The sequence below is a fragment of the Delphinapterus leucas genome, chromosome 7, assembly GCF_059928025.1.
Source record: "Delphinapterus leucas isolate spDelLeu-1000000601 "Yukka" chromosome 7, BTC_Dleu_Yukka2, whole genome shotgun sequence".
Taxonomy (NCBI): Eukaryota; Metazoa; Chordata; class Mammalia; order Artiodactyla; family Monodontidae; genus Delphinapterus; species Delphinapterus leucas.
The window spans coordinates 37,891,149-37,915,325 of record NC_143135.1 but is presented as its reverse complement, the minus strand read 5'-3'; the positions used below and the strand labels follow the sequence as shown (position 1 = coordinate 37,915,325).

At 43.7% G+C, this 24,177-nt stretch overlaps 1 protein-coding gene across 4 annotated transcripts in view; it reads right to left on the bottom strand.

The window, feature by feature from the left end:
* The window catches only part of SERGEF (secretion regulating guanine nucleotide exchange factor), a 226,381-nt gene that overhangs the window by 154,802 nt on the left and 47,402 nt on the right, over nucleotides 1-24,177 (bottom strand). For all 4 annotated transcript variants that reach the window (XM_089915079.1, XM_022555699.3, XM_089915081.1 and 1 more), the window contains one exon: nucleotides 23,796-23,962. In XM_089915079.1, the coding sequence (XP_089771205.1) occupies nucleotides 23,796-23,962 (167 nt within the window). The remainder of the gene's footprint in view (nucleotides 1-23,795; nucleotides 23,963-24,177) is intronic.

Sequence of the window (24,177 nt, the reverse complement as noted above, 5' to 3'; positions counted from 1 at the left end):
TCTCTGTAGTTCCATGCTATCATTCAAATCTCAACACCCTTTAATATGCCAAAAGCATTATTTATCTCAGTAATCATATTAGCATTATTATCTGAATCCAAAATAACCCTGATAATAACACATCACATTTATAGAGTTTGTTGCAGGTTTCAATGTGTTTTCACATGCATTATTCTCATCTGACAAGTAACAGAACAGCATTTTTTTCATGTTCTAATAGGGAAGGCTGACCCCTCATTCAATTCAAGGTAAAAAAGAGGCTTCTTGCTCTCCAGGGCCTGCACTCTGGTATGGGTGTGGCTCTGACCAAGGAAACAAGCGAGCCCCTCACAGAAAAACTCGCAAATTAGGGGTGTCATTCAATAGGGTTGAGGATGGGAAGAGCACTTTAAAGTCCCTTTAAAATCCCTTCCCCATTTGAGGGGTACAGGAAATTTTCAAATGAGATGCTTTAGACACTCAGGCATCTACCACTAGAGCAGTGATCAGCATAGGGATCAAGGAATGAAATGCAAACTTTAATAACTCTTGCCTTACTACATATGTGTCAAGATTGTTGGTGGGAATGTAAATTGGTACAGCTACTATGGAGAACAGGATAGAGGTTCCTTAAAGAACTAAAAACAGAGCTACCATACAATCCAGCAATCCCACTCCTGGGTATATATCCAGAAAAGATGAAAACTCTAATTCGAAAAGATATACGCACCCCAATGTTCATAGCAGCACTATTTACAATAGCCAAGACATGGAAGCAAGCTAAATGTCCATTAACAGATGAATGGATAAAGTGGTGTGTGTGTGTACACACACACACACACACACACAATGGAATGTTACTCAGCCATAGAAAAAGAATGAAATAACGTCATTTGCAGCAACATGGATGGACCTAAAGATTATCATAGTAAGTGAAGTAAGTCAGAAAGAGAAAGACAAATATCACTTGATATCACTTATATGTGGAATATTAAAAAAATGATACAAATTAACTTATTTGCAAAACAGAAACAGACTCACAGACACAGAAAACAAATTTATGGTTACCAAAGGGGAAAGGTCGGGGGTGGGGGAGGGATAAATTAGGAGCTTGGGGTTAACAGATACACATTACTATATATAAAATAGATAAACAACAATTTCCTATTTATAGCACAGGGAACTATATTCTACCTTGTAGTAACCTATAATGGAAAAGAATCTGAAAAATAGTATATATATAACTGAATCACTCTGCTGTACACCAGAAACTAATACAACATTGTAAATCAACTATACTTCAATTAAAAAAAAATAAAGTTTTTTAAAATATCTGTCAAAGCAAACACTCAAGGGCTCCTTCTGTTTGTGTTTTGCAAAATAACAGTTTTATTGGCAATAAATCTGAGAAATGCTAAATGTGTGTGTGTGTGTGCGCACGCGCGCACACGCACGCGCGCGCGTGCATGCATTCAGAGTCCTTAAAGGACGTCCCTGTGGCGCAGTGGTTAAGAATCCGCCTGCCAATGCAGGGGACACGAGTTCAAGCCCTGGTCTGGGAAGATCCCACATGCTGCGGAGCAACTAAGCCCACGAGCCACAACTACTGAGGCCGCATGCCAAAACTACTGAAGCCCGCGTGCCTAGAGCCCATGCTCTACAACAAGAGAAGCCACCGCAATGAGAAGCCCGCGCACCACAACAAAGAGTAGCCCCCACTCGCCACAACTAGAGAAGCCTGCACGCAGCAACGAAGACCCAACGCAGCCTAAATAAATAAATAAATAAAAGCACATGTTGTTTAAAAAAAAAAAAGAGTCCTTAAAAATTCTATATCCTTTGTTCCAGGAATCCTATTCCTAGAACTCCTTCTTGAGAAAATAATCAGAGATTTGACCAAATTTTTAAGTTCAAAGATGCTGATCACAGCATAATTTTCAGTAGCAAAAAACTGGAAACAACCTACACTTCCATAAATAACCACATAAATTGTGGCATATCGAAATAATAAAATGTTATTTTTAATGTTAAATAATTTTTTTAAAGAATATTTAACGATATGGGGTAAATGTTCCTCATATAATTGCAGGTGGAAAATCTGTATATAAAGCAAACATAAAATATGCATATCTTGTGGTGTTTTTTGTGTTTTTTAATACATGTAGAAAAAAACGGGAAAATGCATTAGAATGTTACAAGTCATTTTTGCTAACTTGTGAAATTATGGATGATATTGGTGTTCTATAATTCTGCAATGAGCACGCACTATTTTTACAACAAGAAATTAAAAATTACTTAAAAAAAATCCTTGTCCTACCTACCTCCCAGAGTAGTGATAAACACAAATATGAAGGCTGAGCTTTCTAACAGTAAGAACTATCCTAAAACGGAATACCCAGGGAGAGGGTTCAAGCATTGCCCAGTGACCATACGGCCCTTGATTAGGTCAGACTTTCAGAACTTGGGATTCTACAGCCTTCTGTGAAATCCCTCCCCCTTCAGCATGTGTCTTGCATTGTTGGCAGGGCAGAGCTGGGTTGGACGGGTCCCACCCTTCCTGCCTAGTACCCTGATGCTTAGCTGTGCTAAGCATGTGCTTGTATGTGCTATGAGGAGTAAAGCAAGCAGTCAGTGGCCAAGAAAGAGAGACCCTCTAGGGGACCAATCTTAGCAGCCAGCTTCCAACACCCTTACCAGCTTCCAACACCCCAAGTGGTAAAGGCCCTTCTGCCCAGCAAACATGTTGCTAGGACCCCTGCTACTGACTCTCAGATACAGTCCACATGCTAACTTCCCTGAGGATCTAAACTGGTCCTAAGGCTTTGCTCTGCAGCTGTGGTCCAGATATGGCATGGAGGAGAGGACAAGTGAGAGTGTCAAATACAACCCTCAGATGTTTTTCGTTTGTCCCACCATTTGTTTGGTCCACCAAGTGTTTTAAAAAACAATATACCTGAGTACTTGTATGGCTTGGTCAAAATACAGAATGCCCCTGCAGGCAACAAAGCTTGTGAAAAATGAGAAAACTAAGACTCAAAGGACAGTGATTTGTTGAAGTCCATGCAGCAAGTTACTGGCTAGAATACTGGGTTACAGGGTCTAAGCCTGGGTGTCCTGACTTCTTCCAGTTCAATGTGTGACATTACAGAATCCCTGACTCTCCAGGGACTCTAGGACCCCTGATACCATGAGGAGCCCCAGACCCTCCCACCTCCTGTGGGTTCAGGATTGCAGGAGACTTTAGTCATTATTTAAGTTGTCAGTGACTGCAACATGGGGATATATGAAGTTCATACTTGGGACTCAGGAGTAATTGACAGTGAGCAAACAGGAAATGACAGCACATACTAGGAAGGAGGGTATGAGGAGACAGGAGAGGCCCTGCTCCCCCTGGATGGCTGATACAGAACCAAGTTAAACAAAGTGAACAAATAGCATCTTAATGCTAAGGAGATGCATAAACAAAGCTACAATCATCCACACTGTTCCCCAGAGGAGACAGGCAGGGATACTCGTGGCTATCAAAGGAGACTGAATTGATGAAACAGATGAGTGTGAGGGAAAGATGCTCCATTTTCACCCTGGTTTCTTGGTCCTCCTTAGCTTGGCTGTAGCCTTGCTCTCATCAGACAGTTCACTGTGTGGAACAGAGTCTAACAAATGTGATAAACTCTGAATGAGGGAATGTCATATTCTTGACTCCCTCTTTAAGATGGTGCCTCTATTACCTGGGGAAGGGGCAGGAATTTGGTGATGTGCTGTATTCCCCCTACCATTCCATATTTTCATATTCTCAGAAAATAAATGATACAAGAGTAGAAGGTGGGGCAGGGCTGAGAGGAAGAGAGAGTGGCAGGACAAGAAGAAAGAGGAAGGAAGATTAGGGTAGAGGAAAGAAGTGAGAGTAGAAAAGTATATATTCATAGTAAACAAGTTGGATGACAAGGCAGGAAACATAAGGGTTTTTTCTTCCTAACATAAAAGGGATGGTGGACTTCATTACTCTGATTTTTATCCACCCACTGACCTGTCTCCACCTCCCTCCCTAGCCTGTCGGCTTCTAGGGTAATGAAGTATCAAGGTAAATCAGGCAAGAGCATTTGAGTGTGGACAGAAAAATCCACCTCAGCGTGCTGCTGAGGTGAATACAGCGTGCTGCTGCTGGCTTCCGCTGGATCATCCGGGTTTGCCTAGACATCACAGGCAGCAGGACTCCTGAGGGCCCGGGCAGCCTGGGTGGGGAAGGGGGAGTCAATGAGTCAGCAGGAAGCAAAGACACAAGGTGTATCCCCAAAGTGCAAACACAAGGAAAAGGCCAGCCCCTGGGTCAAATTCATAGCTCAGTGGCGCCCTGTCCATCTGGCAGCAGATGGCTGTTCTATTCTAGATTCAGTCATTCCCCTTGAGAAAACCTCTTTGGTAATGACGTTCTCAGTCCCTTTCTCAATTTGCACTTAGTGCTTAGACATCATCAGGACATGCAACCAAGAACAAAGCCACAAAGATTCTCAGCAATATTTGGAAAGGAGAAGGAACACAGTTGTTTGTTCATTTTATTTTTAATTAAAGGTGTTAACTGCAGAGGAAAGAGACCTATGAAAACCTTTCTAATAATGCAGACAGTACACTCTCCACCCGGGCCGCTCCTTCCCTCTTCCAGTCTAGCAAAGAAGAGGAAAGCAGAATGGGGTCTAGCAAATCAACTGAGTCTATTCTAGTAGGCTCCACACGGAAGCTGGAAGACCACTTTTCAGACCAAAAAGAGGAGTCGGAGGAAAACTGAGCCACCTCGCACCCTTGGCACTCTTCTCAATGTACTAATATCCCAGAAAGCTAACAAGGCCACCTGGGATAGTGGAAGAGACTGGGAATCTGGGCGGCAGGCCCAGCTCTGCCACTGACCTGCTGTGCAGGCTTGAGCCAGGTGCTTATCTTCTCTGAGTTCTAGTGTCCCCATGTGTAAGACAGAGACGATAATATGTACCTAATTGAATATATATTATTGATTTTAGTTTTGTCTGTTAGAATTTCATATTTATGGAATCATGCAGGATGTAGTCTTTTGTATAAGGCTTCTTTCACTCAGAACTTTTTTGAGATTTCATCCATGTTGTTGGATGTATCACTTCGCTCCTTCTGAATTGCATGAATATACTACATTTCTTTATCCATTCTCCTACTGCTGGATGCTTGGACTGGTCCCAGTTTGGGGCCATAGTGAATAAAGATTCTACTTTCAGTCTATTATTCTAATTACTCTAGATACCTCATATAAGTGGAATCGCACCCTGTTTACCTTTTTGTGATTGGCTTATTTCATTTAGCATAATGTCCTCAAGGTTCATCCTTGCTGTAGCACGTGTCAGGATTTCCTTTCTCCTTCAGGCTCAGTAATAATTCCATTGTATGGATATACCACATTTTGCTCATCCACTCATCTGTCAATGAACATTTGGGTGGCTTCCACCTTTTGGCTATTGTAAGTAATGCTGCCATGAACATTCTTCAAGATCCCATTTCCAGTTCTTTTGACTACATATCCATATGTGGAATTGCTGGATTATATAGCAGTTTTACTTTTAATATTTTGAGGAACCACCATACTGTTTTCCACAGCAGCTGCACCATTTTACATTTCCATGAACATTGCCCGAGGGTTCCAATTTCTCTACATCCTAGCCAACACTTGTTATTTTTTTTCTTTTCTTTTCTTTTCCATAGTAGCTATCCTAATGGGTATGAGGTAGTATCTCATTGTGGTTTTAATTTCCATTTCCCTAATGATTAGTGATGCTGAGCATCTTTTCATATGCTATTGGCCATTTGTATATCATCTCTGAAGACATGCCTGTTCAAGTTCTTTTGTTCATTTCTAAATCAAGTTATTTTTATTTTTGTTGTTGACATACTGTAGTTTTATAGCAAATCTTCAAGTTAGGTATGTGAATCCTCCAACTTTTCTTCCTTTTCAAGACTGCTTTGGACATTCAAGGTCCTTTACATTTCCATATAAATGTTAGAATTAGCTTGTCGATGTCTACCAGAAGAAAAGCCTCTTAGGATTTTGATTGGGATTGCTTTAAATCTATAAGTCAACTTGGGGAGGACTGACAACACTGAGTCTTTCAATCCATGAATGTGATTTATCTTTCCATTTATTTAGGTCTTCTTTAACTTCTCACAGCACTGTTTTACAGTTTTTATGTACAGTCTTTTCAGATTTTTTTTTAAGTTTATACCTAAATATTTTATTATGCTTTGTAACATAATTGTAAAATAATTTTTTAAGATCTTCCAATTTTTTGTTGTTGCTGTATAAAAAATGTAATCAATTTCTGACTGTTGACTCTGTACTCTGTTAAATTCACTTCTTGGTTCTATCTAAAGTTATCTTATAGATTCCTTAAGATTTTCTATGTCAACGATTATGTCATCTGTGAATAAAAACAGGTTTATTACTTTCTCATTTTTAAGCCTATTATTGCTTTTTCTTACTTTATGGAACTCACTAGGAACCTCCTTCCAGTATAATGTTGAATAAAAATGGTGATAGAGGGCACACTTGCCTTAGTCTGATCTTAAAAGGAACACTTTCAATTTTTCATTATTGATTATGACATTTGCTTTCTATAAATGCCCTTTATTAGATTGCAGAAGTTCCATTCTATTTCTAATTTGCCAGAATTAGATTTATTATCACAAATGGATGTTAAAACTTTTTCCAACTTTATTGAGGTATAATTGACAAATAAAAATTGTATGTATTTAAGATGTGCAATGGAATTTGATCTACATATACACTGTAAATGATTACTACAATCAAGCTAATTAGCACATCTATCACTTCACATAATTACTGTGTGTGTGTGTTAAGAACACTTAAGATACACTACTCTCTTAGCAGATCGCAAGTATACAATACAGTATTATTAACTATACTTACCATACTATACGTTAATCTCCAGAACTTATTCATCCCATATAACTGAACCCTTTGACCAACATCTCCCCATTTCTCCCACTGGGCAACTACCATTCTATTGTTTTTTTTTGGATTCCATATATATATATATATATATATATATATATATATATATATATATATATATATATATATATATACACCTACTTTCACTTCTGATACTGGTATTTTGTGATCTCTTTCTCTTTTTTCTTGATCAGTCCAGCTAGATACTTGTTGATATTTTCAAAGAATTGTTTTGGGTTTATTATTTTTCTCTATTTTTTGTTTCCTATTTCATTAATTTCTGCTCCTATCTTTATAGTTTCCTTCATTCTACTTATTTTGGGCTTACTTTTCTTCTTCCACCTTCTAAAGGTGGAATCTTAAGTCACTGAATCTAGTCCTTTCAAATATATGCACTTAAGTATGTAAATTTCCCTAAAAGCACTGCTTTATCTGCATCCCACAAATTTTCATTATTATTCAGCCAATAAAATGGACAACCTAGAAGAAATGGACAAATTCTTAGAAATGTACAATCTCCCAAGACTGAATCAGGAAGAAATAGAAAATATGAGCAGGCCAATTACCAGTAATAAAATCGAATCAGGAATAAAAAACCTCCCAACAAACAGAAGTCCAGGACCAGACAACTTCACAGGTGAATTCTACCAAACATAACTCTATCAAACCTATCTTCTTAAACTATTCCCAAAAATTGCAGAAAAAGGAACACTTCCGAACGCATTCTACAAGGCCAGCATCACCCTGATACCAAAACCAGACAAAGACACTACACAAAAAAAGAAAATTACAGGCCAGTATCATTGATGAACACAGACGCAAAATCCTCAACAAAATATTAACAAACTGAATTCAACAACACATTAAAAGGATCATACATCATGATCAAGTGGGGTCTCAAGGATGGTTCAGTATCTGCAAATCAATGTGATGTATAATATTAACACACTGAAGAACAAAAATCATACGATCATCTCCATAGATGCAGAAAGCTTTTGATGAAATTCAGCATGAAGTCTTAAAATCTTTTTATTTTGAAATGAATTCAAGCAGAGAAAAGTTGCAGTACTATATAAAGAAAACTCATATTCCCAAATATTAACATTTTACCATCTTTGCTCTATATTTCCTTTCCTCTCTTTCTCCATTTTCTTTCTGAACTATCTCTGAGCCAGTTACCAAACTGATGCCCTATCACTCCAAAACATGTTAGTGTATTTGTGACCAAAACCATCAACACTCTCTACATAACAATCCAACCATCAAAACTAAAAAATCGGGACTTCCCTGGTGGTCCAGTGGTTGGGACTCTGAGCTTCCAATGCAGCAGGCGCAGGTTCGATCCCTGGTCAGGGAACGAAGATCCCACATGCTATGCGGCGTGGCCAAAAACAAAAAAACAAACTAAAAAATTAACACTGGTATGTGAGTACCAACACAACTTCAGACTCCATTGAGATTTCACCAATTGTTCCATTAGTGTCCTGTGCAACAAAAGGATCCAGTTCACAACTGTATGTTTCATTTAGTTGCCACACCTCTTTAGAATCTTTCAATTTGGAACAGTTCCTCAGTCTGTCCCTGACTTTCAGGACCTTGACACTTGGGAAGAATGGGCCTGCTTTTGGTCACTCTCCACTTCCTTCGGGTGGTTATTTTTTTACATTTTATCTGAGTTTACAGTTGCTTTCTGTGGGGTTTGGTCCAAAAGAACTACTCCACCATTACCAGAAATGGAATCAAGATGGGATTCAACCCTCTTCTGACCACAGATGACACATGGAAAACCTGCCTCTCTGTTTGACTAGCATGACAGTTCTCACAACTACAAAATAGGAACAGCTCCAATATGCAGCCTCATAGCATTTCATATAATTTTTCCAAATATCTATTTTATTATTATAATTAAGATGATGCCTATATGGAGTTAAAAATCAAATAGTACAGAAAAACATCAAATGAAAAGAAAAAGTCCCCCACATAACATTAAAAGAATTATCTCTAATGAGCAGAATCTCTCCATGCTTGGCCCACCAGTGATACGAAAACTAAAGAAAACTCTGACTGAGAATCAGAAGACCTAAGTTTCCAATTCTGGTTCTACTGCTCCAAAACTGGCTTTAGGTAAGTCACCTATTCATGCAAAAAGTATTTACTTAGCTCCTGGTAGCATATTTAACCCTCTGTACCTCAGCTTCCTTATCTGTGAAATGCATAACACTATCCATCTTTTCCATATGCCTCACAGGCAGGAAAAAAATGATGCAATATTGTATGTTTGGGTATGCTGAAAGTTGAAAGCATAATACAAATGTAATAATATATCAAGTGTTAGACCTCTGGAAAAATCAACATGAAAATCATAAGACTTAGGTGGAATATAGGAGACAAATTAAAGATGAGATGTGAATGGAAGAATCTATATTTTATTTGGTTTTATATTATTATACTATCTATACCTGTACTGTCCAATACAGTAGCTACTAGCCACATGTGGGTATTTAAATTTGAATTCATTAAAATAAAATAAAATTTTAAATCAATTCCTCTGTCACACTAACTACATTTCAAGCGCTCAGCAGCCAGCTGTGGTTACCAGCTACTGTATTGGACCAATACAGACCATTTCCATCATCATATAAAGTTCTACTGGAGAGTACTGATCCATACTATTTTATATAATGTATACTCTTAACTGCCTGCTATTAATGTTGTTACTGTGGAATTAATGCATAGCAACTAGCCTGCCACTACGAAACAAAACAAACAAAAAAATCTTAAAGCTAAAAAGAAATCTGGATAGGGAAGAGTTCTAACTAAACCAGAATGTTAGTGGCCTCAGAGCTTTGGAAGAACCCTTGGAATTGCTTGTCATTACACAGATTGGAAAGCTGAGGCCCAGGAAGCAGAGTCTCTGACCCCAGGTCCCACAGAGAGTTAACATTCGAGTTTGAAATGGAATCCTGGTATTTCACAGCATAGGCTTTGCAGTAGGATCTGGATTTTAATCACAACTCTCTCACTTACTAGCCATGTGGCCTTGGACAAGTGACCACCCCCAAGCCTCACTCTCCTCATCTAAAAACTGAGGAATAATAATCCCAATGCTGCTCAGTTGTCCCGAGGATTAAAGGGACGATGTCTAGAAAGTGTTTAGCAGAGACCCCGGCACCCCACTGGGACTTGGTGGATGCTACCCGCTATCATTATTAGCTGAGACACTGCTCTTTCCACTACACCGCAAACTCCGATCGGGAAGGCTTCGGCCACCACACGCATCATCATCATGGAGCTGGTGAGTGTAGGAAAGAACGGGGAAATTATGCAGCTTGGCAAAATGTGCCAGGGGAGCAGAATGATAAATGCATTGTACAGCAGTAACTACGGAACTGCTCCCACAAGTCCCCAAACAGTAGCAGAAATTTCACCTTGAGGGGTGCAAAGGGAAATGTACCATTTTCTTGCCTCTGTGCTCTTCCCCTTAAATAGGCATCTGAGGAATGGAGCACTGCGGACTGAGAAAGATGTTTATATTTCTATGACCCTCAAGCTGAGACAACTGGAGGAGTCAGCATTCTGTTTCCATTCCTCTCCTTCCAGAACGAATATATCACAACTCTGTCAGCAACCTACAGCTATCCCCACCGCCGGCAGACCTCTCCAAGCCTGCTTCTGAGTAGGTGGAGCTCAAATCCCCGAGGCTTCTTCAAGTGCCTGCTGTGTGACCTAGCCCCTTGCCCCATGCCCTTCAGGGTATGACATTCCCCCCAAATCCTAAAATACAGTGCCCACTCTCCAGCACCATATGCTATCCTCTGGAAGACGACCACACACAAGGTGCTCAGATGCTAGAGCAAAATCAAATAGTAACAGGTGAGGAGAGGTTTCCATTCAATTCTGCAACAAATCTCAACCACCTGCCTTCTGACAGGCACTGTGCCACGCACAAAAGACACAACTGCAACCAAGAGATGGTACCTGCCCTCAAGTAGTTTATATTTGAAATGGCAACTGGAGTTGTCCAAAGTAGAATCAACTAGGTAAGCTCTAATCTGAGCCTTGTAAAGTGGTACAACTTGGATTTGCAGGTAAGGGGGCTGGGATTGAGATACTACGAAACTCATCCCTGTTGCCAGTATGAATGGAAACAGAAGCCCAAGAAAGGACCATGAGGAACTAAAATATCCTTTCTCAACTCTTCAAAGGCACACTTCACTGTCCCAGCTTTAAAGTGGGAGTTTCTGGTGAAAGAAAACCATTCACCTCCCCTAGTCTGTGCCCAGACACCAAAGAGGGGAGAAGGAACTGTCACAGGCTCTACCTCTTCGGGCACCATCTGGATGTCTCGGAGGGGGTGGTGAGCACCATTCTCAGTCACCTCTTTGCCCTCAAGCCTGAACAACCACCATCCAGTCACCTGGATGTCCATTAGTCCAGGACACTGCCACTGTGTTATCTCTGCCACTCCCTAGCTGTGTCCTCAGACAAGTTACTTCCCCAAGTTTTGGTTTCCTCATCTACAAAATTGGGATGTACCCTGCTCCATGGAAATGAGGTAAGAATTGAAAGTGATGTTTATACAGTGCACAATGTGTGGTACATAGTCAATGTTCAACAAATAGGAGCTATCATTATTATTATTTCTTAAAAATCCTAATGTTCCCCATCAAGACTTTCTTAATTGCCAACCTCTGTGCTCATACCCAAGCCTGCCAATACCATCACCAGGTTTATCATCTCAGAAGGAACCAGCTTCTTCCTATAGATCCTTCAGAAGACTGAAAAGCCTTGATCTTCTCACCCACCAAACTCAGTCTCCCTCAGCCTTTAAATTTCAACTCCTCTAAGAAGCTCTGCCAAAGACTCAAGAAACCTGGCCAACAACTCTTTTCCCTGACACTGCCCCTAGATCTCTCTGCTCCCAAGTCCTCAGCTCTTACCTGTAGGAGATTTATACCATCAGTCACATCCCATTCAGAAAGCTGTAGGACTCTAGATGTCCTCCCTGTTGTCACTTTCCAAGTCCAATGCTCAAATGCACTGACAGGTAATAATGGATAAAGAGGAACACAAGAATCATGGAAATGATTCATATCAAACTCCAGCTCTTTAATAACTGACAACAATTTGCAAAGAGCTACAAGAAATGGAAGTTTCCTGAAAACCCACAGAAGACTGCATATGACAGAGAAGTCAACCAACTTAACTTCATTTGTTTGTTGCTTCACGGTTATAAAATGCTTTCATATTCATAATCATTTTGACAACACCCTGCAGAGGCAGGCCTAGAAGCAGTATCCTATCTGACAGTTGCAAAATCAGAGGTTCAGAGAAGTAAAGCAGTTTGTCCAAGAATCAAACGACAATGTAAAGTCACTTGATTCTCCCAAGTCCTTCTTCTATGGGTTGCTCCTTCACACAGACTCTATCGTCAAATGATGTGCATGCTCCAGGCTAGTAAAAAAAAAAAAAAAATCTTACACAAAAAGGATCACATGGAAATAAAACTACAGAGAAGATACTCAAGAATGACTAAATTATTATTCTAAAGTGAGGAACTTTCCTCACTCAATCCTGGGAGTGCTAGCTACAACAACACATACATTTTGTTCAGCAACCATGAGCAGTTGTCCCCAGCCAGCTCAGTCTCCTGAAGTGGCCCATGGAAGGTCCTCATGGCAGCTACAAGCAGCCTCCCAGCACCTATTAGTGGCTCCCACTCTGCCTCCTGCTTTCCTTCCTCCTTACATTTCTGGCCCCTCTGAAAAGCCAGAAGCTTCACTGTTGATTGATTGTCGCAGCAGCTGCTATTTTCACATCTCTGATTCCTTCCATTTCTGCTACCCACAGCCAGTACCCCCCATCTTGGATGACACCAGGCATCCAGTAAAAACAGCTCTCATCCAAAGAGCAATCTGCAGATGCAGGAGGTGGCCACCAGCACTGACAGTGTTCCCACAGAGAGAACCACTACATCACAGAAGGAAATTACACAATCATACAAAGACTAACTTCTTCCTTCTAGTCATAATTTGGTGGTCCCACTACCAAACGGCCTGCGGTCTTCGGGTTCTGAAGGTTACATGCCAAAAGCATGGCCTGGTTTGCTTCCTTGGAAGTGACAAGAGCAATGTTTTCTCTTTATCTACCTCGTGGGGCGCCTACCAGCCAAGGCCTCAGAGGCTCAGGACACTGCAGGCCAAGAAGAGGCTGGAACTGGATGGGATTACCTTTGGGGAAGAGGGGTGACTACAGGCTTGGTTCCTAAGGCAGCCATTCAATATAACGTACCCAAAGGGGTCTGGCAGAGAGAGGCTTGATTCAGGCCCTTGCCAATATCAAAGAAGGCCTCCAAGCAGGAAGCTCTGAGCAGCAATAACCCTTGGAATCAAACACTTGGCACTCTACTGGGGAATTCAGAACAAGGTCCTGAACAGTGACCAGGGGTCCAGAACACAGAGTCCAGGCCCCGGGCAATGAGACTGGCAAAATCCAGGCTCTGCTCAGGGTAGGGTTCCTGTGCTAGTGGAACTGGAAGAGAGGTCAGTGTGGGAGGGAGAAAGCATTTAAGAAAGGCAAAAGGAAGGCCAGGGTTCATCACAGCCAAGGAGCCAGGCCTCCAGCAGCCCACCCCCACCAAATGCCAGATCTGGAATCGCAAGAGGTCTCAGGGACAAGGGAGGTTGAGGAAAGGTGGAAAAGGGCTTCAGGGACAGCAGTCCAACAAGAGTCAAGGAAGGGGGGTAACGGCACCAAGCAAAGAAAAACTGAGAAAGAAAGAAGAGGCAGGTCTGTTAGGCTGAATGGCAGGAATACTGAGATGAATATAAGACATCGTCCTTGTTATCCATTGTTGCGGGGGGCGGGGGGGGGGGCGGGGAGCAGTTGTCCAAGCAGCCAAGGGCAAAGGAAAGAACCAGAAGAAGAACCAGAAGAATCAAAGACCCAGAAGTATCAAACAACATGACGATTTCGTTGGTTTGACACAGATGTATTGCAAGGTGCAAGGGAGAGACTGGTAGAAGGTGAGGCTGGATATTGACAGGGGCGGTATCAAGAAGAGCTTTTTATGACAAGCCCGAGATTATAGACATCATCCTAGATGGGAGGCCAAAAAGCAAAGGTATACATTCATCCCTATAATAATTATTTGCTGAGTACCTACTGTGTGCTGGGCACTAATTAAGGTGATGGAGACACAGTGGTGAACAAGGCCTACAGTCACACTCTAATAACTGCATTCTTTGCACAACTAGCTGTGGAGATTAGGGATTGTGTGTTTCTCCTACCTCTTGAGGGCAGAGGTTGGGTCTTATTCTCCTCTATTTCCAGAAGGCTCAGCTAAGTTTCTTCCATATAGTACCTTTCCAATAAGTGTTTATTGTGGGAATAAATGCTTCCTGTATTTTCTTTTTTTTTCAATTGAAGTATAGTTGATTTACAATGTTGTTAATTACTGCTTACAGCAAAGTGACTCAGTTATACATATATACATTCTCTTTCATATTCTTTTCCATTATGGCTTATCATAGAGTATTGAATATAGTTCCTGTGCTATACAGTAGGACCCTGTTGTTTATGAATCTTATACATACCAGTTTGCATCTGCTAATCCCAAACTCCCAATCCATCCCTCGCCCACTTCCCTCCATATTTTTTAAAATCTTTTTTTTTTAAATAAGAGCATAATATGATCAGATTTATATTTTAGTACATCATTTTGGCAGCTGGGTGGGGGCACCTAGCTAGAAGGTGCACAAACTAGAGACAAGGGGTTCTCAACTGAGGGGTGGTCACTGTCACTAGGCAATAGATAATGGGGGTCCAAGCTAGGGGAACAGTGGTGTAGATGGAGGCAGTTTTAGTGCCCTGGCCAATCGATTCACTTACAGCTCACTCAGCCTTCACAGACCTTGTATTTCTCTCATCAAACCACTGCAGCCTCCTTTGAAGCCTCTGTTGGCTTCTGTTTTCACTCTAAACCTTGGCGTGATTTACTTTCACCCTGGGACGGCCCTGCTTTCAAGGTCAAAGCCAACAAAAGACAGCTGGTCAACTCCAGGGTGACCCCGGGCAAGGCCTGGGGCAGTCGTAATGCTGCAGAGCACGGTGGTGACACACGAGGTCACTGGAGTTTAAATCAGCGCTGATGAGTCTCCTCTGCCGCTGAGAGGAAGCACCGGAGACATCCTTGCTGTTGATGCTGATGGCTACCTCAAAAGACAGGAATTCACCCTCCCCGGCCCTGCGTGGAGATTGGCTGTGGGTTACCAAGCACCTGGCCTCCGATATTTTCACTGGTTCTGATTCTAAGAAGTATTTACCACAAAATCCAGGACAGTTCTTTGTAGCTCCTAAGATCTCAAGTGATTAAGACAGAAGAGCAGCTCTGATTCAGACTTATAATAAAACCTGTGTCTGAAGCATAGAGTGGCTCACTTGTCATGAACCCAACAGTAACTCTTTTGTACAGCCCTTTAGAGTTTATAAAAGCCCTTTTATAGCTTATTTGCATCTTTCAATTGCTCTGCAGGCAACGTAAAGCAGATATTAGTACTCCCATTTTGTAGACGAGAAAACTAAGGCTTGGAGAGGTTTTGACTGGCCCAAAGTCATATGAGTTGTCGGTGACAGAGCAGAAATTCCAACCCTGGTCTCACTCCACATTCAAGCCTCTGTCCATCACACCTCCAACTCTAGCAAGCACTAGGGTTTACCACAATCATGAGTCAATGTCTCTGTCCCAGTCCTCATTGACACCAGTCCTTTCCTTGCTGCTTTTCCTCATAAGACAATGACCCAGATTACGAGTCTGGAGAGTGCTACCAGGTCTCCGTCAGACCCAACTACCATGCAGCGATAGCCAAAGCCAGGGCCCAGGGCCACATTCTGATCAGAACTGCCCAGAGAGGGAGCTGTTGGTGCACAGGGCTAGCTATGAGAAGAAGGAGGGCTCTGAGAGCCAGATTCAAGTCCCTGTTCTGCCATGTAGTATATAACCTTAAGCTCATGACAGCTTTCTCTTTGAACCTCCATAGAATAAGGGCAGCAACATCTGCTCTACCCACCACTCAGGGATCAGAGCCAGTAATGGAATATTTCTTCTCCCGTTTCCAGGCAGTTACCAGATTGTGCTGGATGCACCCACTACAGAGTAAAGCAAACGAGCCCCTCCATGGAGGCCTCCCTGCAGTAACCTCAACACGCAGGCAGACAATTTGTCTTTCAATCTAAGCAGGAAGATTTAAGCCACCCAACAGGCGCTCTCACATGGTTTCAGCACACTTCTGCTGATCGTTTACTTCTGTACCGAGCCTGGCCCTAATTATACAAAGATAAATAAGACAGTGTGGGCCTTCAAAAGACTCTAGGTTTGATTTAGAGACGGACATGTTAATAAGTACTGTATTGCTAATAAACACGGTATTCCAGCATTGGGCAGCAACTTTGTCTTTCTGTTGTGAATTCTTGGCACACTGTACGGTGCTGCCCACAGTAGGATGCAGTAAACATTTACTGAATAAATAAATAAAACTAACATAAAACATGACGACAAAGGGTACACACACTTCAGTGAAAGGATTGCTCTTCTCCACCCGGAAGCTTCCATCTTCCCATATCCCCTTTTCTCTTTGCTCCTGTCCTGAAAGAAAAGAATCCTTCCTTCTTGTCAGAACGAACCCCTTCACGGTGATTTCCCTCCTCTCCCTCATCTCCTTGGAGGCCTTGCTCCAGCCATCCTGCCTCCCTCTTGCATCTGTCCTCAGAAGCTTTCTCTCTCTTTCTTTCCCTCTCTCTAATCCTTGCTTTCAGCCTTCTGACCCACCTCAGGTTCCCCGGGCTTACAAAACCAACTTGAACCAAGCTCTCCTTTCGAGTTCCTGAGCTTGTCCCCATCCTCCTTTGACCACCGAATCTCTCGATTCTGTTGTTTGCACCTGCAGCCTGTATTTCTCCTCACCCTTTCATTCGCCCCATGTCCTTCAAAGCTGCTCTCAGAAGCGTCACCACCCCTCCCCAACACCAAGGCCAGTGGTCTTGTCTCAGTCTCCAAGCTCCCTGACCTCCCTGCTGAAATCCCCTCGGCTTCTGCGACACTGCAGCTCCTGGCTTGCTTTCTCCCTCTCTTGTCAATACTCAGTCTCTATCTGGCTGCTCTTCCTCTGCTTTCCTCTCAATGCAAGTTCTTGCCAAGATTGCCTTGTTACTTCACATTAGCTCCCTTGAGAACTAATTTAATGTCAAAGCTTCCAACTCAGGAAGGCTTTCCAGTCACCACCTCCACCGCAACCGCCCTGAGCCCAACCCTGCAGAGTCCAACAGAACCACAGGGACTAAAAGTGCAAGAAAGAAAAGGTCCCCAAGGATAGGGGAAGGGATGGGATCAACATGGTTTCAATGTCAGACTCTCTCACAGCCTCTGTCACATTCTGCTTGTCCTGCAATGAACTTATCTTAGTTCTGCCATCAGCTCACAAGCTCCTAAGACAGGATCCGTCCCACTCTTCTCTGCTCCCCACATTCGGCGAATGTTGTGCTCGGACAGACGGGCACACATAAGCATTTTCCAGATAAAAGAAGAAAAAGTGAAGATGAATAGGCGTGAAAGCACTTGGTAAACTGGAAAGCACTAAAGGACAAGAAGCCTCACCATCAACAGACTTCATAAGAAACTTCCGGGTTGTTCGGGCACATTGCAGCATCGGTGCCTGTCCTCTGGCTCTGCATGACATTTGATGCCCAAATGCCTGAGAACATGGAAATGCCTATTCCGGAACTGGCCTGGGATTGAGAGGCACAGACTACAGCGACAGAGAGAGAGAAGAGGAGCTGTAAAGGGTCTCACCTTCTGAGACCACCTCTTTCTCATGTGCTCAGTCAGTAAACATCCACTAAGCACCTATGAGGTGCCGGGAGCTATTCCAGACACTGGGAACACAGCTTTGAATAAGATGACGAGGGCCCGTGCCCTCCTGGATATTATGTTTCAGTGAGAAGAGATGATAAATACAAATAAAAGAAAACAGCAGGTAGTAAATAAATGCTTCTGTATCAGATGCTTTACCATCTCTTTCAAACAAAACAGCCCTGGCTGGTGGCTCTTTCTCTCTCCTGAGTGTTCACACGGACAAATCCAGTCCCCTGCTTTGAGGTTTGTTTTGTGTTTTTCTCCCCGTTAGGTCAGCAGCTACAGCACAGATGTGCTAGCTTCTCTAATCTCCAGCAAAACCGTGTTTGGATGAACACTGCCACCCCATTTGAGGAGGCCTCTGAAACCACTACACCTGGAAGGTTTGGGCAGCCTGGCCGCCGTGGTCTCAGAGGCCTACTGCCCCTCTGAGAAGAGCGATGATGCTGCGGATACTTACCAGAGAGCTACTTGGGGAGGCTTTTTCAGGTTGTGTTCATCTGTCAGAGCCCTCCGGACTCAGCTGATCGCTGGTGGTAGATTTCTGTGTTATTTAGGGCACTGAAGTCCCACAGTCTTGACACAAACTTAAAATTAGAAATGCATTAAATATAGGAAAGGAGGAAGGTCATTCAGGAAAGGCAGCCTTCCGAGGGAGCTGCAGGACAAAGACACCCTGGAAACTTCCAGGTTCATTAATGTGTTTTACACAGCATTCCAGTGGTATTTCTCCTTCAGAAATAACACTGTGGAAAGCGTAGGGGACTGGCTCAAACCTCAGCTAACACAGCGGAGTGAGTGACTCTGCAAACTAAAAATAGCTTCTTTCCCACTCATTCTGACAGATTTCACTTAGACCCTGTGCACAGGCTGATTCTCCAACAAACAGTTTTAGTCCTGCAGCAAAATGAGGGCTGGTGGCATTTGGGCTTGACAATTACCCAATCCCTGGTTCGACTCTAGTTTATTTCCACGTTTCCTGCTGTTGCTCCAATGGCTGCGTGTATGCACACACGTGCACGTGTGCACTGAGCTCCCTGCCTGGGATTTGGTGCTCCTCAACCAAACGTGGGCAGAATTCAAACCAGGAACATGACTCAGGACCATGGCTGCAGACTGAGCCCAGAGCAAGGTTCTCAGAAACACCGGGAAGGTTCTTTGTCTCAGGTCTTCTCCTAATTCCCAGCTAGCCTCTCTGGGCCTCAGTTTCCTCAATTATAAAATAAGGGTAATCATTCCTATTCTGGCCTATTTCACAGCATCACCCTGGGATCAAAAGAGATAACGTATGCAAGAGTTATTTTCCTTTAGACATACTCCTATCAGAAGGATGGATGGCAGTGATGGGGCAGGTGAAACAGGCAGCCAGACTACAAAACTAGGCTGGACCACTGGAAGGGACAGGCATCCCGATTGTACCAGGAGCTAAAAGCAGATCCAGATTCACAGCCTCAGCTCGTGTTGTCCCCTCTGCCTGGAATGTCCTTCTCCCTTTGCTAAACTCCTACTCATTTTTAAGAACCCAGTCCAAACACTTCTTTTTGTTAGTGTCTTCAGAATAAATTATTCCACCTTCACTGCTCCCTTAGCCTTTCGTCCACACCTCTAACAGCACTTTTCACTCTATAGGGTAAGGAATTTATTTACGTACGTGGAAGTTCTTTGAGGGCAAAGATTATTCTTTATCTTTGTATCCACTTCCCCACCCACCACCAGTGTGTGGTCAAAGCAAGTGTATGGTAAGTGTCAACCAATGTTCACTGGGTTGACAAGGAATGGACAAGAACCCAAAGCCAAGAAGGGGGTAAACCCAGGAGACACGCACACAGGTGGGACAGCAGGCACAGAGCCAGTGGAGGGGGTGGCGGGAGGAGAATCCAGGAAGGTAGAGTCACCAAGGTCTGCCTGTTCCCGGCAATAAGGTCACAGCCACAGGGACGGGAGTCAAAGCCAAACTGCAAGTCCTGGGAGGGCCAGGTGGGAGCATCATACTAAGTCCCAGTGACCTAAGATGGAACAGGAAGCCCTGGGGACAAGGAACAAGGGCAGAGAACAGAGCCAAGGCGAAGAGGCAGAGCAAGGCTCAAGCGGTACTGAAGTCTGGAACTTCTAGATTAGTTAACATTCCCAGGTCTGCCAAAGTTGAGCCAGCAGCTTGGGGTTGAGCGATCTTGGCTATGACACCAAGGGACTCTAGAGGCAGGAGTCATTACAAATTTAAGTAGTGATCGTTTCCATAAAATAAGAATCAGAGATGGAAGGGACTCTTAGATCTATGAGAAACTTTATAGGAATCGCCTGGTCTAACAACCTCAAGCTACGTATCGGGGAACTAAGGGTAAGGAGGAAAGGGGTTTGCCCAAGTTCACCCAGTCAGGGCAGAACCATGGCTAGAACCCAGGCCTTCTGACCCCCAATCCAGACCTTGTCCCCCAGAGGCTGTTGACCTCCTGATGGTCCCACTAACCAGGCCTCCTGATGGTCCCACTAACACACCAGATACCCTGCTGTAGCTGCTTCAGAGCCAATGTTCCACAGGAAATGGCCAGGGAGCACCCCACCAGGAGCTTGGAAAGCAAAAAGCTGCTGGTGTGTATGTTTGCTGTCAGAGAGCAAACGAACAGTGCGTTCACACGCACCCTGCCCTGACATGCGCATGGGGGTAATCCCAACCACGGTGCTCTCCCTGGAATTTTCCAAGAGGGGCTAGAGAGGGCCAGTACCTAAGGCAAAGCTGACAGTGCACAAAACATACAATCTTCAGTCTTCAGCACCGTAAGAACATTGAACAAAGGCCCGTCTGGTTTAAAATCTCAGTCTTTCTTAGGCCAGAGATGAGACACGGCTCAGAAGAAAAGAACTGAGACTCTCAGGGAATCAGAGACCCTGACTCCCGGAACTTTCGTGCAGGTGAGGGTACATATGCACCGTTACTTCATCCATACAGAACGTACGTGAGCTTCAAGTTCCTCAAGTCCAAGCCCCAGCCCCACTCTTTACCTAGTATGTGATCCAAGGCCAGTGACTTACCCATTAGTCTCCTTATTCTTAAAGCAGTGATTATAACACCTGTGCCCAAGCTTACTGTGAAAAGGAAAGAATATATGTAAAGCATTTAGCATGCTGCCTGGACCATAATAACCACCAGGTAACATTGTGTTTATTTTCTTTCTTTTGTTCATGGGAAGGGCTGGTCATACCACAGTCCAGCTCTGTCTACCTGTGCTTTCCCCTCCCACTTGGCTGTCTCTCTGGACCCTTCTGGGCAGACATCCTATCTGAGGCCTCAGCCCAGACAGCTCACTCCTCCCTCTGCTTATCCCTGGATATAGAAGAAGGTAACTGGCCAGCTATGGGACACTCAGGTCCTTGAAGGTCAGGTTACCAGTTTAGTCCAAGGCTGTTCCTGTCTCCCCAGGTGTCTGTGCACCTCCCTGGCCAAGCTCCTGCCAGGGTATCACACAGTTTAGCACAGCTCTTGTCTTTTCCAAGGTGAACGCACCCCTAGCAGCTTATAGCTCTGGCCCTCCAGCAAATAGTTGCCTGACAGGCCAGACCGGGACATGAACAGCAGAGAGCATTCCCAGACCCAATCTACCAGCAGGAAACAGCCTGGGTCTGAGCCTGCAGTGAGGCCAGTGAGAACACACATGAGCACCAGCTCCCCAGGGGCCAGAGCACAGATGGAGGGGAGCACGAAAATGAAGCTGCCATAGGGCTCGGGGCTCAAGCCGACTCCTCACGTTGCCCTGCCAAGAAGCTAAATAATTTAAGTCACATCAATGTGAGGCTCTTTGGCTATATGCTTACACTGGCCATGTCTGTTGCAGTGTTGCACAGTGTGGTCACCACACAGCATTCAAAGGTTCCAAAGGGAAGAAGAGAAAGGACCCAAGAGTTACTGAGTGCCTGGAGAGTGCCAAGAACTTGGCATGTAATCCTCATCGATGACCTCCTGTGGTAGGTATTATTACCCTCATCTTACCAATAAAACCAGAGATTCAGAAAAACCCATGAAGCCTCTATGCCTCTGCTGTGCTACCTGACCACAAAGTCTTAAGTGTTCTGGGAAAGAAAAGGAAAGCTAAAGAGTCTAAAGCACCATATATCAAGCTCTCAGCACCTTCCCTCACTAAGCAGACAGTACTAGCTTAAGTAATGCGTTCCCTCTTTCACTGGAGTCAACTTCTTTCAAACAGAATCTAGAGAAATACAGCAAAAGCCATGAAGATGCTCATGGCCTTTGCCCCTGCAATTTCATTCCCAAGATTTTGCCTTAAAGAAACAGTTCAACAGGGTATTCACTGCAGAGTTCACTACAGTGACCAAAAAAAAGGGAAATGATCTAAATGTCCAACATTCACAGAATGACTTGGAAAATCCCAGAATCTTCAAATCATATATTATACAGCCATTTTAAATGATCTTTAAAGACCAAGACAAAACAAAGTATTTGTGATAAAATAAATTACCACTGAATAGAAAACATTATAAATGCCACCACTATAACTTTGTAAGGTATGTACATGTGTATACGCAGAAAAGGAATATAGTTGTGTTAGGGTGGTAAGATTATGGGTGGTTTTATTACTAGTATTACCATGTCTAAATTGTCCTTGTGGTGTTGTTCAGTGCCTTTACAATTAAAGAAAAAGAGACAGACAGACTGACAGACTCAACCCAGCACCAAGGAAAGGCCCAGGAGGACCAGGGCTGGGATGTAAGGCAGAAATTGAGAACCGTCCTACATACCCGGAAGGAGGAGGCCAGGCAGGCCCCAGGGGAAGGGAAGCCCTCTAGGTATGGAGAGGGTTGTAATTAGTCTGATGCTAATTACAGAAGTCTCACTAGTTTATTAATTTTTTTTTTTTTTTTTTTGCGGTACGCGGGCCTCTCACTGTTGTGGCCTCTCCCATTGCGGAGCACAGGCTCCGGACGTGCAGGCCCAGCGGCCATGGCTCACGGGCCCAGCCGCCCCGCGGCATGTGGGATCTTCCCGGACCAGGGCACGAACCCGTGTCCCCTGCATCAGCAGGCAGACTCTCAACCACTGCGCCACCAGGGAAGCTCTAATTTTTTTTTTGACAGACTGAATGAAGGCTGAATTCCTTCATTAAGCCAACTTGGGTTCAGAGGCACATTTCCTGAGTGGCCATCCCCATTCTTCTCAAAAACCTAGCCCTTTCTTTTTCTTTTTTTTTTTAAGGACAGCAGTAAAATAAAATTTAGTAACAGAAACACATACCCTGGAGAAATTAAGACTCCTGCCTTAAATACAGAAATCCAAGACATTTCAGGGAACTAGAGGGGCTTGAATAAACAACTGAACTACCATGTTTTCTACACTGGGAAATATAAACAGAAGAGCAAAATACTCAGCTTAGTATTAACGGCCCCTCTGATCAGGTTCCAACCTTCTGATATTACTTCATATTCAGCCCCACAGACACACCGTGCTCCAGCCAGACAGAACTACCAGTGCTCCCCAAACACTTTCTTCCCTTTCCCACTCCCGTGACTTTGCTCCAGCTGCTGTGCCCACTGGAAAGTCCTCCTCTCCCTCACAGTGCCTGCTCAAGTCTCCCCATCCTCCAAGGCACAGCTCAAAGCCGTGTCCTCCACAAAGCCGAACCCAGTCCTGTACCCTGAACTCATCTCTCACTCTCTGAAGTGGATCCAGAGCCCCTGGAACCTTTGAAGGAGTCACACACAGTCTACCCTGCGGCACAGGTATCCAGGTAACTGCCTTTTCTACCATATTAAACCCGAGCAACTTGAAGCAAGGACCCCTTCAGGCTTCTGCATGGAACCCACCATAAGGCCTAAACTATAAGCACACAGGTAGGCTCTCAGTGAATGCTCCCCTGAAAGATAAGGAAAAGAAACGCATCACCTCTGCGGAAAGAGGTCACTTCCTACCTCAGTTGCTCCCGTTAAGCAATGCAGAGAGGAAGGTGTGCTCTTTGATGGCCTGGAGCAGCAGAGGGATGGATCCTGCTTCTTTGGTTTCCAGCCTTCATGAGACTTCAATGTCCTCCCCAGTTGACCGTAGTCTGCTCGGCCCCAGGTAAACACCTTGCCAGTTTCTAAAAAAAGAAAAAAAAATTATTTGAATTAAGGCTATATTCCACAGCTGTGCTCTCATGGGTAAGCGAAGAATTACAAGAGAAAGTATGATCATTAATTTTGGTACCAACTACTATGTAGCAGGAGCCTTCCTATCTTCCTGTAAAGAAAGTGTGCATATTCACGTGTTTATAGATGTGGGAACTGAAGTTCAGAGAGGTGAGATGTATGACTT